The following is a 16517-nucleotide window of genomic DNA, read 5'->3' on the forward strand; positions in this document are numbered from 1 at the left end:
TATAATTGGTAGCATTTGACCATCTCCTTGTTGAGGTGGTTTCTTCACTTGGTATCTAGAACACCACACACCTGTTTCCTACCTCACTGGCCACTCCTCGTTTTTTATTTTTATTTTTTTTTGCTGAGTCCACCTCTTCTTTCCATCTAAATGTTGGAGTACCCTAAGCCTTAGCCCTTGTTACCCACTCTCCTTAGATGATATCATCTAGTCATGTGGCTTTAAATAATACCCATTAATATCAATATGCTGATGACTCTAAAATTTGTATCTATATTCGCTATTCCTCCCTAAACACCATAAAACTTTCAATATCCCAATCCTCACATTCACTGCTTTCCATCTCAGTAAATGGCACCACCGTTTACCCAGTGGCTCGGGACAGAAATATAAATTATTCTTTTATTCTTTCTTTACTTTCACAGCTTTCATCTAATCTCTCAGTAAGTTCTGTTGGCTCTACAAATTATGTCCAAATCCTACCACTTCTTATCATCTCCACTGTTACCATGCTGGCTCAGTTGACAGTAGCCTCCTAAATGGTCATCTCTTCCCAGCACCCTCATCCCCCTCCTATTTATGGCATCTGTTCTCTACTTCTTAGCCAGAGTAATCTCTTTAAAGCCTAAAACAGACCTTTGTAAAAAATCCTCCAGTGAAGAAGTGCTGATTTCAGGTCTGGGGCAGGAAATGTACAAGATGAATCTCTGAGGATAGGATACTAACAGAGTAAGAGAAATGATGAGATATTAATCCAATTTTAATCATAAAATTGAAAATGTTGCATACTGTCAAACATAAAGGAAGGTCTTTATGAGATCTTTCTCAATATTACATTAGACTTCTGGAATTTAAAGACAAAAATGGAGTAATATATAATATAAATAAAATAATAGAGCAGATTTCTTTTTGATAATTCATGTGCACACACACACACAGTTTAAGAATTTTTCAAACCCACAAAAAAATTCTAAGGCAGCGCAATGAACTTTTATATGCCTCTTAACCTAGATATACCACCTGTTAACCCGGTCACTTATTTAAGTTGAACCATATATGCCCCTTTTTGACACACACAAAAAAGTGATCACATGGTTGAAACTGAATGCACACATACACATACAATACACATTTCCTTTTGCCAAACCATCAGAAAGTAGGTTTTAAGTATGACGCTTCATTATTTATCTTCCAAGAAAAAATACATTATCCTACGTAACTAAAAACCAGTACCTCAACTGAGAAAAATCAATATTAATTGAATATCATCATCCATATATGACCCTTATTCAAATTCCCCTATTTGTATCATCAGGCTTTTTAAAAAAGTCATACTACTAAACTAATTTATGAGTCTGAGGTGCTTTTCTCTTGTAGAATAAAGTGATTATGTTTACTGTTGGCTTACTCTAGTTTTTTCCTTTTGTGGTTTAGCTTCTTGCATCCGTGTTTGACAACAGCATCAAGACCTTTGGAGTAATTGAGAGTGACCCTTTCGACTGGGAGAAGACTGGAACTGATGGCTCCCTCACCACCACCACTACTTCTACCACTCCTCAGCTGCACACCCGCTTGACCCCTGCGGCAATCGGGTATGTCCTAAACAGGTGGTTCATCAGTGTCTTTCCTAGATGTGTTGTATCAATATTAGCAGAAATGTCTTTTATGCCATCCAGGTTCCCTCAGATGACCAAATGCTAAGACATAGGGATGCCTATGGGTTTCCTTGAATTAACGTTGCTCTTATATATGCCTTTGTTTGGATTTACTTTTCTTAGAAAGTACTTACAGATTATACCGTGAAATGGCAGCTTAGAGCTTGTGTTACTCGTTAATGTTAGATGTACAGTAGATTTTCTTCAAAATGAGAAGGGGCATTTGTTGCATTTACTACTAAAGAATAGATGGGACCCCGGAACAAGAACAAGCCACAATTATTTCTGACTACACTGTGCTTAAGTTTAGTGGGAACAAAACGTGTAGCTACTCCTCTTATGAAAGTGATTAATTTTTGAGGTGTATTAGGAAGAGGTTAGTGTATTTCCATCTTCTTGGGGGTTTTTTTTGTTTGTTTTTGTTTTTTGATTTTTTTTTCCTCTGTATACATTAAATACAGTTGCTTTTGTTTGTTGTTTTTCTATTTTGGGGGGGTTGTCCTTTTTTCTGACCCCCTCCCTTTTTTTACCTGCTCTGGTTGGTTTAAAAGAAAAAGTAAATAGGGGAAAATCATCATACAATGAGCTAATTGGAACACTTTATCACTAATCCATTGCTTTGTTTTTACATTGAGATGAGATCACTAGAGCTTATTGAATCAGAAAAGCTTACATGGATTCATATAACTGGAGATGATATCCCTGATTAGTTAAAGAATTCTTAAATGTGAGACCTTGACTAGCTATAGTAGAATCACCACAGATGTTTGTTTAAAATGCCCATTTGTAGGACTCACCCCAGACCTACTGAATCAGAATGTCTAGGGGTATGGCACAGAAGTCCATATGCATCAGATGTTTCTCATGCTTATCTGAGTTTGGGACTCACTGCACTATTCCAGCCACCCCATTTTACAAATGAGGAAATAATTCTAACTCTGAGTGAATCATCCAACTTCAGATAAAGATTAGTGACAGAGCTGGAGCCTGTGTAGAAATTTTGATTCTTGCTTTAATGCTTTTGTCCTCCTTCTCCTTTGATTGTTGTTAGAAATAAATCTCACACTTGCAAAAATCCAGGTGATAGCACTTCAGGGTAGCTGAAGTCAATGAATACATTTTAAGTTCCCATATCCCAAAGTTTTTTCCTAAAATAAGAATAATAAGAAAGGAAAAATAAAACTACATAAAAGCTATGTCCTCAGCATAATTTGAAGACGAAGGATGCCCAAATCAAACTAACTGTAAGTAAAAAGAGAAAAAAACAAAACCCCAAGGTCTTATGTAATATCTCTTATGCTCCTGCCTCACCCAGCCCTGCCACAAAGCTTACTGAAGGCAGATCAATAAAATCTATGGGAAGAGGAAAGTTAGCCCTGGGAATTAAGATTGATTTAAAACGAACACCAGAAAGACTAAATCTATCCGAAGAATGAAAATACTAAAAAGTATCCAGGTAGGTCAGATAATAAACTACAGGGAGATAAAAATATTCATGATTCAAAACATGTAGCTTCTGGGGAAGGAAAAAAACAAAAAGGAAGAAATGCCCTTTGTCAGTTGAATGGTGAAGGAAAAAAACACATATCTGTTTGGGTCCAATCAGGAGAGAGAAATTACATAGTAATTTGAACAGGGAAAGATGATACAAAGAATTATTACCTGTAACACAAAATTGGAATAACGTGGGATTGAATGAGTAGAGAGAACCGTAAAGAATACAGGAATAGCAAATATAAAGTGCAGCTCCTACTCCTAGGGCTGAATTAAGCATCCAAGGAAAAGCTCCCTCAGTCCCCACCCCAGGACTGAGTTCTGACCTTGTTGGTGAGGGTATGTCCTCACTCCTTGGATGGCAGGGAAGTTGCTCTAATGCCATTAGAAATATGGCATTAAATATCTGCCCTCTGAAATATCTGCCCTCTGGAACTTGATGGAAATCTGCCCTCTGGAGTGCCAGAGAAAATGATTTACTGGAAGTGTCTCACTAGAGACACTCTGATACAAAACTTGTGGGTAGTAGACGTTGCTCTGGGAAGATATTGGTTGCTGCTGTCTGTGTACTGCAGGAGACAGGCACGGGGAAAGCCACACATGCTGGAGAAGCTTGACAAGCTGCACAGTGGAACCCAAAGCAAAACCCTTTCCTCCCGCAGGGTCTCTCCAGTGCCCTCTACTGACAAAACTCCCATGCCAGCTGGCAAAGGAAAAGAGTTAAAGGGCACAGATCCACTTTCACAGAATAGGCAAAAAGGATGAACTTGGAGCTGAAAGGCAATAAATGAATAATTACAGAGGGGAAAGAGGAGAAATAAAATTTAATTACCTATAAGAAAAGAGAACTATAAAATCAGAAGATGCACAATATCTCCTCTCACCAAATAAAAATCCACTAAAGTGTTTGGACTTTGCTATACTGACAGAGGAGGGCACCAGTTAATCTATGAATCCTGTAAAACATTCCAATGCCACAAAAATGAACAAGAAAAATATTTTAAATATCCATAAAGTGTTATTTCAAAAAATCAAGAAAATCTAATACATATTTGCTAAGGAAATTTCCTGTCAGGAATAAACAACTATGAAGAAGAAAATTATAAGACAGAACCCCAAATGGAACTGAATGTGTTCACGCATTGAAGGTATGGATAACCACCTTGGATCAGAAATTTAAAAACTAAGAAATAGAGGGAGTGTGGTGTGGGGAGGGAGAGAAGAAAGAAAAGGAAAAGATGGAGGAAACAATGAAATGATAGTTCGTTGAACTCAGGAAAGAAATGGAAGAAAAAGATATCTCACAATTGAATAAATCACAAAGTGTGCAAAGGACAGTAGACGCAAATGAAAGTCTAATAAAGGGCATTGAATAAAGTCAGGGGGAAAAAAGCCCCGAGAGGATGAAAATAAAGAAATCATTTAAAAGGGCTAGAGAGAAAGTAGTGCCAATGGAAGGCAGACAGAGAAGGAATAGCGTTCATATTGTTAGAGTCCCTGAAGAAGAAAAGCAAAACAATACCAATTAAAACTGAGAAACTCAGTTTAAAAAAAAAAAAAAATCCCACAAGGACTCAGAGGCAAACAATATACAAATCAATTTTCACTGCAAAGTAAAGGAGCTGTTACAGTGGAGGATTACTGGACTGAATGTCAATATTATGACATAGTATGAGTGTGTTTCGTGTTTGGTGATTGCAATCATTGTTGCTTTTGTTGTGGTCATGCATTTACAATGCTTGGTGTCAGTCTATTTATCTCTTGTAAAAATAAAATACAGTGTGTGTTAAAAAAAAAAAAAACTGAGAAACTCAATAGCAAAAGGTTAATTAAGGAAACAGGGGACTAAGAGCATTTAAAAAGGTAAATGTCCAAAGGTGACCATTAGAACAAAAAGGCAAACCTTCTAAAATATATATTCTTAAAAGTTTATAAATTAAAGTACAAAGAATACTCATCTTGTAGAGAAAGAAATATAGCAAATATGACAAAATACACATAATTATAAAATACTATGACAGAGTTAAGACCAAACATATCAGTCATAGCAATAAATGTGAATGGGGGCATCTATTAAAAGAAAAAGATTTTTAGTTTGGTTTATATAGCTGTATACATATGCTGTGTACAAGAGATACACCTAAAAAAATATGTTTCAGAAAGGGATGGACAAAGATAAACCAGAAAAATGGAAACGGTCAGAAGAGAATAACAATCCTGATATCAGACAATGTAGAATTCAAGCCAAAAAAAGCTTTAAAAGTTATTGAGACGGAAGGGTACTTTTTAAGGTTAAGTGTCACAGTTCACAAGTGGGACATAGTATTTATTAATATTTAGTCACCAGAATCACAACAGTCATCTTTAGGAAGCAACAACTATGAGAGATTCAAGGAGACAAAGAAACACACTAGTAATTGGAGATTTTAATATACAACTCAGTTCAAGACTGAATTCAAGTGAACAAAGAATAAGAGAAGACAAACAACACAATCAATAAGGTAGATCTTAGGCATATTTTTCAATATCTACACCCTGATGATAGAGGTTACACCTTCTGCTCAAGTACCCCTGGGGCATTCACAAAAATTGATCAGTTATCAGGTCACCAAGAAAACATATAAGTTGTTCCATAAAGCAGAAATATTACACTGTCTGATCACACTGTAACAGAACTAGAAATTGCTAACAAAAACAAAAATGTCAAAGGCCCTTCCACCTGGAAACTTAAAAACCTCCAATTAAACTACTCTTGGGTGAAAGGGAAAATACAAACTGAAGTTATAGGAAAAATAATGATAATTAAAACACTACATATCAGAATCTGTGGTATAGGGACTTCCCTGGTTGTGCAGTAGTTAAGAATCTGCCTGCCATTGCAGGGGACATGGGCTTGATCCCTGGTCCGGGTAGATCCCACATGCCACGGAGCAACTAAGCCCGTGCGCCGCAACTCCTGAGCCTGCACTCTAGAGCCCGCGAGCCACAACTACTGAGCCCACGTGCCACAGCTACTGAAGCCCGTGCACCTAGAGCTGGTGCTCAGCAACAAAATAAGCCACCGCAATGAAAAGCCCGTGCACCACAACGAAGAGTAGCCCCCACTTGCCACAACTAGTATCCCCCATTGCACCGCGCACAGCAACGAACACCCAACACAGCCAAAAATAAATTAATTAATTAATTTTAAAAAAAAGTTCTTAAAAAAAAAAAAGGAATCTGTGGTATACATTTAAAGCCAGGATAAGAGGAAAATCGATGGCATTGAATAAGGAGATATATAATGTTAAGATGTCTTATTACTGATGATGTTAATGTTGGTAATCTGGTTAAGGTGGTGTTAGGTTTTCCACTTTATATAAAGTTACTGTTTTTTCCGTTGTAAGTAATAAGTATCTTGTGAGAAGATACTTTGAGACTATTCGAATGAACTTGTTTTTCTATACATTTGCCTACTAATTTTAGCATCCATCTTGCCTGCAAAGTATTAAGCCCACAAGCCTACCATTTACTATCTGAGCCTTTAGAAGAAGTTTGCTGACCTCTGAGTTATCTCTTTTTGCAGGTGATATGGTAGAATACCTGGAAAGCCCTAGAGAATCAGTGTTAAAGAGAAAAAAATGATAATTTATGTCCCACAACTCTTAGTTCTTAATAGAGGGAGAAAGTAAGTTCAGGAAAAGGCAAGAGGATGCTTTAGATCAGGAGTCAGCAAGCCTTATCTGTTCACTAAGAGCCAGATAAATATTTGTGGGCTCTGCTGTCTGTCCCCACTACTGCTGCCACTGTAGTGCTAAAGCAGACGTAGGCAGTATGTAAATGAATGAGCATGCCTGTGTGCCATACACAGTATTTACAAAAATAGGTGAACAGGCCAGATTTGGCTCACAGGCCCTAACTTGCCGACCCCTACCTTAGATTACGGGGACAGGCATATGAAAAGGGTGTCCAGTCTTATTACTTCTCTTGACATCTGTCCAGTTCTTCCATATATCGTCTTAATTTTTTTCCCTTAATCTGCTTCTGTAATTTATACCTTGCCTGCAAACACAGGCCATGTGCTAATAATACTCTCACATATATCTTTCTTATCATACTTATTCCTGAACATAATATAATTGTCTTGGGCAAGAATGCTTTCTTTCCATATCTCAAACTCCAGGTTTGGATCAGAGTTACAGGAGAAGGAAGAAAATAATAATTAAGCAAGGAATAAAACTGGCGGAATAAATGCTGGGAGGAATCTGAGTCATGTGGGAGGTAGCCTGTGTGGAGAAGATGGAAACGTTCCTTGAAGTGTGTGCTCTCACACTGAAGCACACGATATAAGGGGGAAACTAGGATAGAGTAAAAATAGAGGCAGTTTCATAGGTGGAGGTGTGGTTTCTTTCCGGAGAGATGGAAGGAGGAAATGCCAAGGAATTGGGGTAGTTGGAAAGAAACAGAATCGTAGCTAGGCTAGGGAAAAAAGGATTTGGAAGAACATTGAGTGATTAAAATGGGGGAAAAAATGTGGAGCTAGTAGGTTGAGCTTCCTGAATTCAAATATTCCTCCTTTGCCATTCCCTTTTCTCAGGAATAGAGGGAATTCTTTCAGTAAACATTGGGATTACCACATAGCACATGTAGGTTAGTGTCCATTATAATTCCTTATGTCAATAAACAAATTATATTGAACTTATATCTGAAAAATATATCTTTTAAGTAGTCTATTTCTGAACTTCAATTACTTTTATAATAAATCCTTTCATTTGAACTATTGTGGGCCAAACTACCTTTCCACTGTATCCCAGTGTCAGAACTACAGGGAGTACTTTACAAGTCTGTACGGGTTTTCCCTGGGAGCCATTATCAGTGCTTTTCCAGATTAACATTGAGAGTGGTGGTAGTGAAGGTCATCAAATCAGGTGGAAAAAGTCCCTGAAAAATCGTGTTCTTTTTTTTTTTTTTAATTTAATTTTATTTATTTTTTTATGCAGCAGGTTCTAAATCATGACATATTTATGACACCTGGGCCAGGGTGTAACCATTGCCCTTAGAGTGGTACACTGAGAAGATGTCTATTTTCCCACTCATAATAATCGTATGTGTCAGTGTAATCTACTGAAGGCTGTTTTTTCTGCTTTTAGACAGTGCAGATCATGCTGAGAAAAGGTTTCACTGTGTGCTGAATGTTGTGTTCAGTCAGCAATATTTAAAAAAAAAAAACCAACAACTAGTATGTAGAGTAGAACATACTAGTTATAGAACATTAGAGCCAGCAGGGGCCTGAACACTTAGTGAGTGATAGCTGAGAACGAGAAAAGCCCCTCATGGGCCAGAAGTCTAAGGGAGAGACGACCAACTATGTAAATAGGACGTGAAATTGCTTTGAAAGAACATAGAGACAAGTGCCAATTAATATTTTCTATTTGTTCATAATCAGTTCATACAGGACCATATGAACTGTATAATTGCAGAATTTCTAGTTTGCCCTAGAGGGCAAGAATTTCCTTTCTTCTTTTTATGTCCCTAGGGCCTTACATGTAGTAGGTACTTAGTAAAAAGTCCGTAAATGAAAAAGCAAATGCATATTGCACACTGTTTAAAAAATAAAACATAACTGATTGATCTGATACCTGCTTATATCATTATGACACTTAACGTTTTTCTGTTTATAGTTTTTGTTATTCTCTAAGAAAAATGGGTAAAGAATAGAAAATATTAAAATTCACAAAGAATCCTTGCAAAATAAATGAAATGTTTCTAACTTTTAAAGTGATTGCTAAATTAGGGAGTTATATCAGAATTTGTATTTTTAAATCAGCTTGAAAATTCTGTTGATCAAAATGCAGTTTTAAAAATAGATAGCTAGCGGGAAGCAGCCGCATAGCACAGGGAGGTCAGCTCGGTGCTTTGTGACCACCTAGAGGGGTGGCATAGGGAGGGTGGGAGGGAGACCCAAGAGGGAGGAGATATGGGGATATATGTATATGTATAACTGATTCACCTTGTTGTAAAGCAGAAACTAACACACCATTGTAAAGCAATTATACTCCAATAAAGATGTTAAAAAAATAAAATTTAAAAAAAAATGCAGTTTTAGGGACTTCCCTGGCAGTCCAGTGGTTAAGACTCTGCTCCCAGTGCAGGGGGCACGGGTTCAGTCCCGGGTTGGGGAACTAAGATCCCGCATGCCACACAGTGCGGCCAAAAAAAAAATGCATTTTTAGTTTGTAGAATTGGCATGCCCTAAGTTTCTGAGGTTTTTTGTTTTGTTTTACTTTCTTAATTATGTGTAGACTTTATCATTTAAATCCAGAAATAAAATGCAGGATAATCCCATAGTAATTTTTGATTCTGGTGTTTTTAAGTTCTGCCTTATTTTCATTCCTCATTTTCAGAATTGCCAATGCCACTCCCATCCCAGGAGACTTGCTTCGAGAAAATACAGATGAGGTGTTTCCAGATGAACAGCTTAGTGATGGAGAGAATGGCATCCCTGTTGGTGTGTCACCAGATAAATTGCCTGGATCTCTGGGACACCCTCGTCCCCAGGAGAAGGATGTCTGGGAAGAGATGGATACCAACAGGAATAAGATAAAGCTTGGGATTTGTAAGGTGTGTATTTCTTGCATAGGAAGTGATATCTCTCTCTGTCTTATTATTTTTCTCCTATTGATGTAGCAGAGTATCATGATTCTCAATTTTGAATGAGAAGTAGAACATTGTATCGCTAGTTATTTATATATTTGTAATTGCAATATTTTTGTCTAATTTTGCCCATAATGCTCAGGTATGGACACCAAAAATTAATCTTCATCTTGTATTTTGTGGAAAAGATGACGGTAGATTTTAAAAAATAACCAGACACGGAGTCTAAAAGAAGAGACATCTATAGAACAGAAGTTAATGGTCTTTCCAAGTAGAATGACAAGACTGGGCCTCTTCCATAGTGTAGACCAATGGAGCTGAGTGTTCATTCTGAAAACTGTCTCAAATGGAGGCGGGGAAATGGGGGTTAGAAGTGGAAAGCATCAAACTGGTCATGAGCTGACAAAGTGGATGTTGAATAACGTGATTTTTTTCTTCATTAGGATTCTAAACAGGTCCACTTGTAAGTATGGGGAGAAATATAGACTTCTGAATTAAATGATTTTCAGTAGTCTTTGGGTAGATTATCCCCAAATTTCTCTTTGATCTTACTGTTTCCCGTCATTTCCATTTTCATGGAAGATGATGATTAATGGGATGGAGGGGCAATGAATTACAAATCAGTTAGTTCTTGGTACTTCCTGTGTTTTTATAATTATTTAGTTGGGAAGGAGGTTCAATTTATAGGTGTAAAATGAGACTCCTGGCTCATATCTGTTAACACGATTGATAGAAACTTGGCTAGTCCTGCTTTGTGAATGGGAAATATATCTTGAAAAGAATCTTCTGTGACCACGTCTGAGGAGCTTGGCCTATCTTTGGACAATATATACTATATTTTTAAACTATATAATTAAAAAAAATTAACAGTATATATTTTCAGTAGTGGGAGTCATTTGCAGGAACATTCTCTGCATGGATGTGATATGCTGCCCTGTGGTCTGGTTGTTGCTTAGCACTATCTGGACTAGTAATCAGGAATAAGTGGTGAAAAGCAGTCAGGAAGTCAGTGTCAGATTTTTGTAATGTCCCCTCTGGCTGCCTTTATAGTAACCACTGGGAGCAAACTGTCCTTAGTAAAAATTCTCTAGTGACATTCTCAGTTGTCAGCCCATATGGGTGTTTGTGTATGTGACAGAGTGAAGTGGCACTTGACATAGGTCTTAATTACTTTAGCTTTCTTTCCCATGTTATCACTATTTAATCTACATTTAATTCTTTTCTATTTTTTAATTCCTTCCCTTTAAAAAATTGTGTAAATTAGATTATTAGTGGTATTGTTTTATACAAGTAATGTTTATATGGAATTTTCATAGATGTTTACCATTTCCTTGCAATTTTGGAAGTCCCCGACTCAATCGTTTTTCTTCCTGAAATATTCCCTTTAGAAGTTTCTTTAGTTGAGGTCTTCTGATAGAGGACTCTTTCAATTTTTACCTAGCTGTAAATGTATTTATTTCAGCCTTATTCTTTAAAAATAGTTTCTGCTGCCTTCAAAGTTTTTGATTGACAGTTATTTTTCTTCTGTCTTCAATTATTAGTGTTCAGAAGTCTACTGTTTTTTCTTTCTATTTTTTGGTAGATGACCATTCCCCCAGCTACTTTTTAGCTTTTCTCCTTGTCTTTGGTGTTCTGCACTTTAACTATGACATGTCTAGGCATACACATATTTCTTTTTTTAATCAGTTCTGGGAAATGCACAGCTGTTCTCTACCTAAATATTGTCACCTCTTCATTCTTTTTGTTCTCTCTTTCAGGGACACCAGTTAAGTAAGCATATATTAGATCTTTTTATTCTGTCATCTCTTAATATCATTTTTTATATTTTTCTTCTTGCTGTGCTTCATTCTAGGTAATTTCTTTTGCTACGTCTTCTTATTCATGAATTAATAAGTTTGGCCTTTTATGGCTAATTTGCTGTTTAACAACTTAATTGAATATTTATATTAAATTCATCAGTTAATTCCAAGTAATCCTTTGTTGACCTTTATATATTTAAACGTTTTATGCATAGCTGTTCTATATGCTGTATCTGAACAAGTTTGATACCTGAAGTCTTTGGGAGTTACAAACATTTTTTAAAATTATTATTATCATTTCTGCTGACTCTTGGTCATGGTGGCATGCCTTCTTATATGTTTGACTACCTTTAGTGTTTTGCTCATTAATTAATAATTCGTGGGAGTCCTGTAGGCCTAAGTTGGGGGTTGGGGAAACCTTCCTTTGGAGAAGATTGTCTTCTGCTTCTCCTGGTAGCCAGAGAGCACCCCCAGTTTAAGACCAACTGGGCATTCTTGAGGGTCTTTAATCAGAATAGACATTCAGACTTCCTCTCTCTCCCTACTGCTGGTGTAAAGCTTAATTTCCCTGGTAATCGTGCTACTGTATTCTCTGTCCTTAGGCACCTGCACCCTTCTGGGCTGCCTCATTCTCAGCCTCCTTCTGCGCTACCCAGCTGCTTATTGTTCTAGCTCTAGTTTTCTTGTTGTTGTTGTTTGGTTGGTTTTTAGAGAGAAACTGAGACAGGGAGTATTCAGGCTTGGCGACCTCTCCTACCTCTTGTGAGACCACTTATGTCTCAAAGAGAATGTCCTCTCCAGGTTTAATTTTGGTTTAGTGGAATAGGGTCCTGCAAGCATTGAGTTAGACATAATACAAAAAGCCAAGGTTGTTAAACGTTTTCAGTCTGTTTATCTTTGCACCAAAATATAAAACACTCAAAATACTGAAACTGAGAATAAATTTAGAAAACTTAATTTAATAAAGGGTTAATAGACAAGTATGTAATGAATTACACTAGCCAAAATATCCTAATCTTCTGAAAAAAAATCCCAATCATTTGCTTATATTATTTTGAAAGACTTCAATGATTCCTATCATTTATAGTGACTAGCATGTTTTTCATGGTTTCCTTTTATGTTTTGCTAGGCTGCTACTGAAGAGGAGAACAGCCATGGTCAAGCAAATGGTATTCTGAATGCTCCAAGCCTCGGTTCACCAATTCGGGTCCGCTCAGAGATGACTCAGCCAGACAGAGATGTTCCATTGGTGCGAAAGTTACGTTCCATCCACAGCTTTGAGCTGGAAAAACGTTTGGTTCTGGAGCCAAAGCCGGATACTGACAAGTTTCTTGAGACCTGGTATAAAATAGTTTTTCTTTTTCTTTTCTTTTTTTTAAAGCAACTAAAACACTATTGATATTATTATTTTCTATTATGTAAAGTTTTTCAGATAAGGAGTTTTTGCATTTTTGAAGCACTGATTTGATTAAGCTGTCATCTTTATCCATGTTTTTAGTTAACATCCTCATTCTTAATGTGACTTGCCTTCTGATATTATTACAAGTTCTATAACATATAGCCTTTGGCTGTGGGAGCTGGAAACTTCATAAGACTAGGTATGAATTAAATGAACATTTTGAAGTGATTTTGTTTGGAAGATGATCTCTTTTATTGGAATGGAGAAGATGCAGTGTAAGAGAGGGCATGAAAAAGATGGTATTAGGCAAGAAAGAGGAAGAGTACATGAAGTAGGGGAAAAAGTAATTTATACACAAGTGATAGGCAGTTGAATTCAATTTAATGAAGGCCTTCTGTGAGTAAATGCTGTAGGAAAAAGAGACATGAATATTTATCATTCTACCTAGAAAGAAGGAAAGGTGGAACTTTAGAGAGCTATACATAGGTAACGACTGTTTGTAGTTCATGGTTCTAAGGCCCCTTATCTCCGATTTTGATAACAAAAGACTGAAATGAAACTTTAAAAAGAACTTGGGATATATTTATGAATTATAGAAGGCTTTAGTAATATTAAGACCTGAGTGACTTTAATAGTAGTCACATCCTTCAATTGTACATCCCCAGTGGCTACTATTGGCAAAGAAATATGAAGTTAGAAGGACCATGTATTTGACTAACATAATAGTTACTGTGTCTGAAGACAATTCAGCCACTTCTGGCCTAGTCCAATCTAGCTTCCATTTTAAACAGTACTTCATAGCTGTGTATTCTTCATATGGTACTCATTCAGTCTCACAGCTATGTGATGTAAACTTGTGTCTACACGTTGATATGATCAAAAGGATGGACTGGGGCAGCGTTTAAACATTTTCAGTTGTGCATGAGATTGGGAATAAAAATAAAAGTGTGATAGGGATAAAAGCTTAGTTTGGGAAAAAATTAGTCTAACAAAAGAATGGAACTAAAAAGAGAGTCCATGCTGAGGGAAGAGCTGAGAGATAAGACAGAGTTGAGAACAGAAGTACTCCAAGAAAATGAACTCAAGCCAGAACCTAGAATGAATAGGGAACAGTTGAAGGAAGTGAAGCACCCAAGTACAAACTTAAGGAGAGGAACAAGTGTATTGCTTAAACTGCTTCCCTGCAGGTGAGAGCAGTTCTCAGAAGCCAGTGCAGCCAAATACCACCAGTCACACTATTGCTTAGCCCTGTCTTTGGAGGAGTTTACTTGAAAGAGTATACATTTATATACCTCTCTGAAGACAAAACAAATGCAGAAAGTATTTGCCTGATGTGTATTAGCTTCCTCATTTCCTTTTCTAGGGCCTCTGCTGAGGCAAAAGCCCCTTGGGTAAGTTGTCCCTCAGTCCCTCAGAGCAGAGAGCAGAGGGCAGTGTGATTGAATTGGCAAAGCAAAGGTGAACTGGATCACACAAGTCGCCCTGGTTAACCTGCTTAGGCTTCTTTCCTGCCCGGCCGCAGGAGAGACGTCTTTCTCCTACGGGCTCCGTCTTCCAGAACAGGATGATGACAGGTGGAGCAGAGCGTTACCCACCCGTGAAGTGTTCCTTATGCTTTATCCATATTGTTTTTTTCTCGTCTGTGGGTAAATATTAGTTCTGTATAGAACTTATAGGCTATATAATAAGTATTCTCCCTAGGACAATTAAGTAACTTGTGTTCATTTTCTTAAGCTTGGAGAAAATGCAGAAAGATTCCAGTGAAGGAAAGGAATCTGTTCTCCCTGCTCTGCTTCATAAGCCTTGTGTTCCTGCTGTGTCCCGTACTGACCACATCTGGCACTATGATGAAGAGTATCTTCCAGATGCTTCCAAGCCTGCCTCTGCCAACACCCCTGAGCAGGCAGATGGTGGTGGCAGCAATGGATTTGTAGCCGTTAACCTGAGCTCCTGCAAGCAGGAGGTTGATTCCAAAGAATGGGTGATTGTGGATAAGGAACAGGACCTTCAGGATTTTAGGACAAATGAGGCTTTAGGCCATAAAACAACTGGAAGCCCTTCCGACGAGGAGCCCGAAGTCCTTCAAGTCCTAGAGGAATCCCCTCAAGATGAAAAGCTCCAATTGGGTCCTTGGGCAGAAAATGATCTTTTAAAGAAGGAAACCTCAGGTGTGATCTTAGCAGTTTCTGGGAAGTGCCCTGCCACTGCTGCTTCAGAACAATATGCAGATAGGCTGGAACTCCAGGCTGGAGCTGCTAGTCAATTTATTGCAGTGACACCCACAAGTCCAATGGAGGCACAAGCAGAAGGACCCCTTACAGCAGTAAGTGATTTGCTTCTGTCATTTTTCTGTCATCCACTCAAGGTGCTGTTAAGAAAGGACTAATAGTGGATCAACTAAGATTCTTCTGCAGAGGCCTAAGTTTGGCACATGGGTGTAGGGAATGATGTCTGGACTAAGTTCTGTAGTCCGTCTTCGAATGTGAAATTTCTCAAGAAGTGAGATTTTCTATCAGGATAGCAACCTAATAGGTGAAATGTCATTATGACCTAATTTCATAATAACATTTATAATTAGACCACAAGAACTGTCTATCTGCGTGTGTATATATAATATGATTTTTAAAAATTTATAATTCTAGAGATTTTCGAACTCTACATTATAAATATGGTGAGGACGGCATGTATTTAACCATTCATGGTTTGTACTTTATACTGTACACCGTTGCTAGTATCATTCTTTTTGTTTCCTTTCTCCTTCATAACCTTCACCCAGAAATTTGTCATATTTTATGTTCCTTTTAAACAGTAGTTTTCCAACTATTTTTTTCACATTTAATTTTTATTTTGATAGTAGCTTTCCAAGCTTAATGTCTGTTGTTTATAAGATAGGGTCCCAGCCTCACTTCCAGAACTTCTGCTTCAGTAGGTTTGGGATAGTGAGAGCCCAGGAATCTGCATTTTAACAAGCAGCTGAAGGCAATTGTGATACAGGCCTTCTGCAAAGGAACATTTTGAGGAAACTCACTGTTTATTCTCAGTTTGGGCATTTAGCTGGAGACACCTGTTACCCTGTTCTTATCAGTAAGCATTGGTGCCCTCTGTGACTGTGTGAGTCTCACAAAAGCCAGATATGGAGGCAGCGTCTCAGGCGCGAGCAGGTACATCTGTCTTTACTGGCGTGGGAGTACCAGGTTTCCTTAAATGCCGTCATCAGCTAGCAACCGTCTCTTCCAGCTCTCCAGTAACAACATTGTTCTGCAAGCTGAAATGTTTTCAGTTAGAACAGAATTGCACACGCTGGTGTAAAACAGTAAGAAAAGGTAACAAAATTTGATTTTGTGTACAGCTCTGTAGGAATTTACCTGCACTTCGAAATAGAGAAATAAATGCTTGCCTCTTTCTTCATCATAGTTAGTTGGTCTTTCCTTCTTTCCTAGGACTGTTTTGTGTAGTTATACAAGTCATTCACTGCATAAAGAGACCTAGCCAAGGGAACAAGTTGGGCCTGAAATCTAACCCAAACTTTGCTAGCCA

General features: G+C 37.6%; 1 protein-coding gene across 8 annotated transcripts in view; it reads left to right on the top strand.

Annotated features, from left to right (window-relative positions):
- Positions 1 to 16517, top strand: part of TTBK2 (tau tubulin kinase 2) — a 162298-nt gene that overhangs the window by 127457 nt on the left and 18324 nt on the right. For all 8 annotated transcript variants that reach the window (XM_036844336.1, XM_036844337.1, XM_036844338.1 and 5 more), the window contains 4 exons: positions 1435 to 1592; positions 9533 to 9749; positions 12711 to 12922; positions 14715 to 15303. In XM_036844336.1, coding sequence (XP_036700231.1) covers positions 1435 to 1592; positions 9533 to 9749; positions 12711 to 12922; positions 14715 to 15303 — 1176 coding nt within the window. The remainder of the gene's footprint in view (positions 1 to 1434; positions 1593 to 9532; positions 9750 to 12710; positions 12923 to 14714; positions 15304 to 16517) is intronic.

The sequence above is a fragment of the Balaenoptera musculus genome, chromosome 2 (assembly GCF_009873245.2).
Source record: "Balaenoptera musculus isolate JJ_BM4_2016_0621 chromosome 2, mBalMus1.pri.v3, whole genome shotgun sequence".
In the NCBI taxonomy this organism is placed as follows: domain Eukaryota; kingdom Metazoa; phylum Chordata; class Mammalia; order Artiodactyla; family Balaenopteridae; genus Balaenoptera; species Balaenoptera musculus.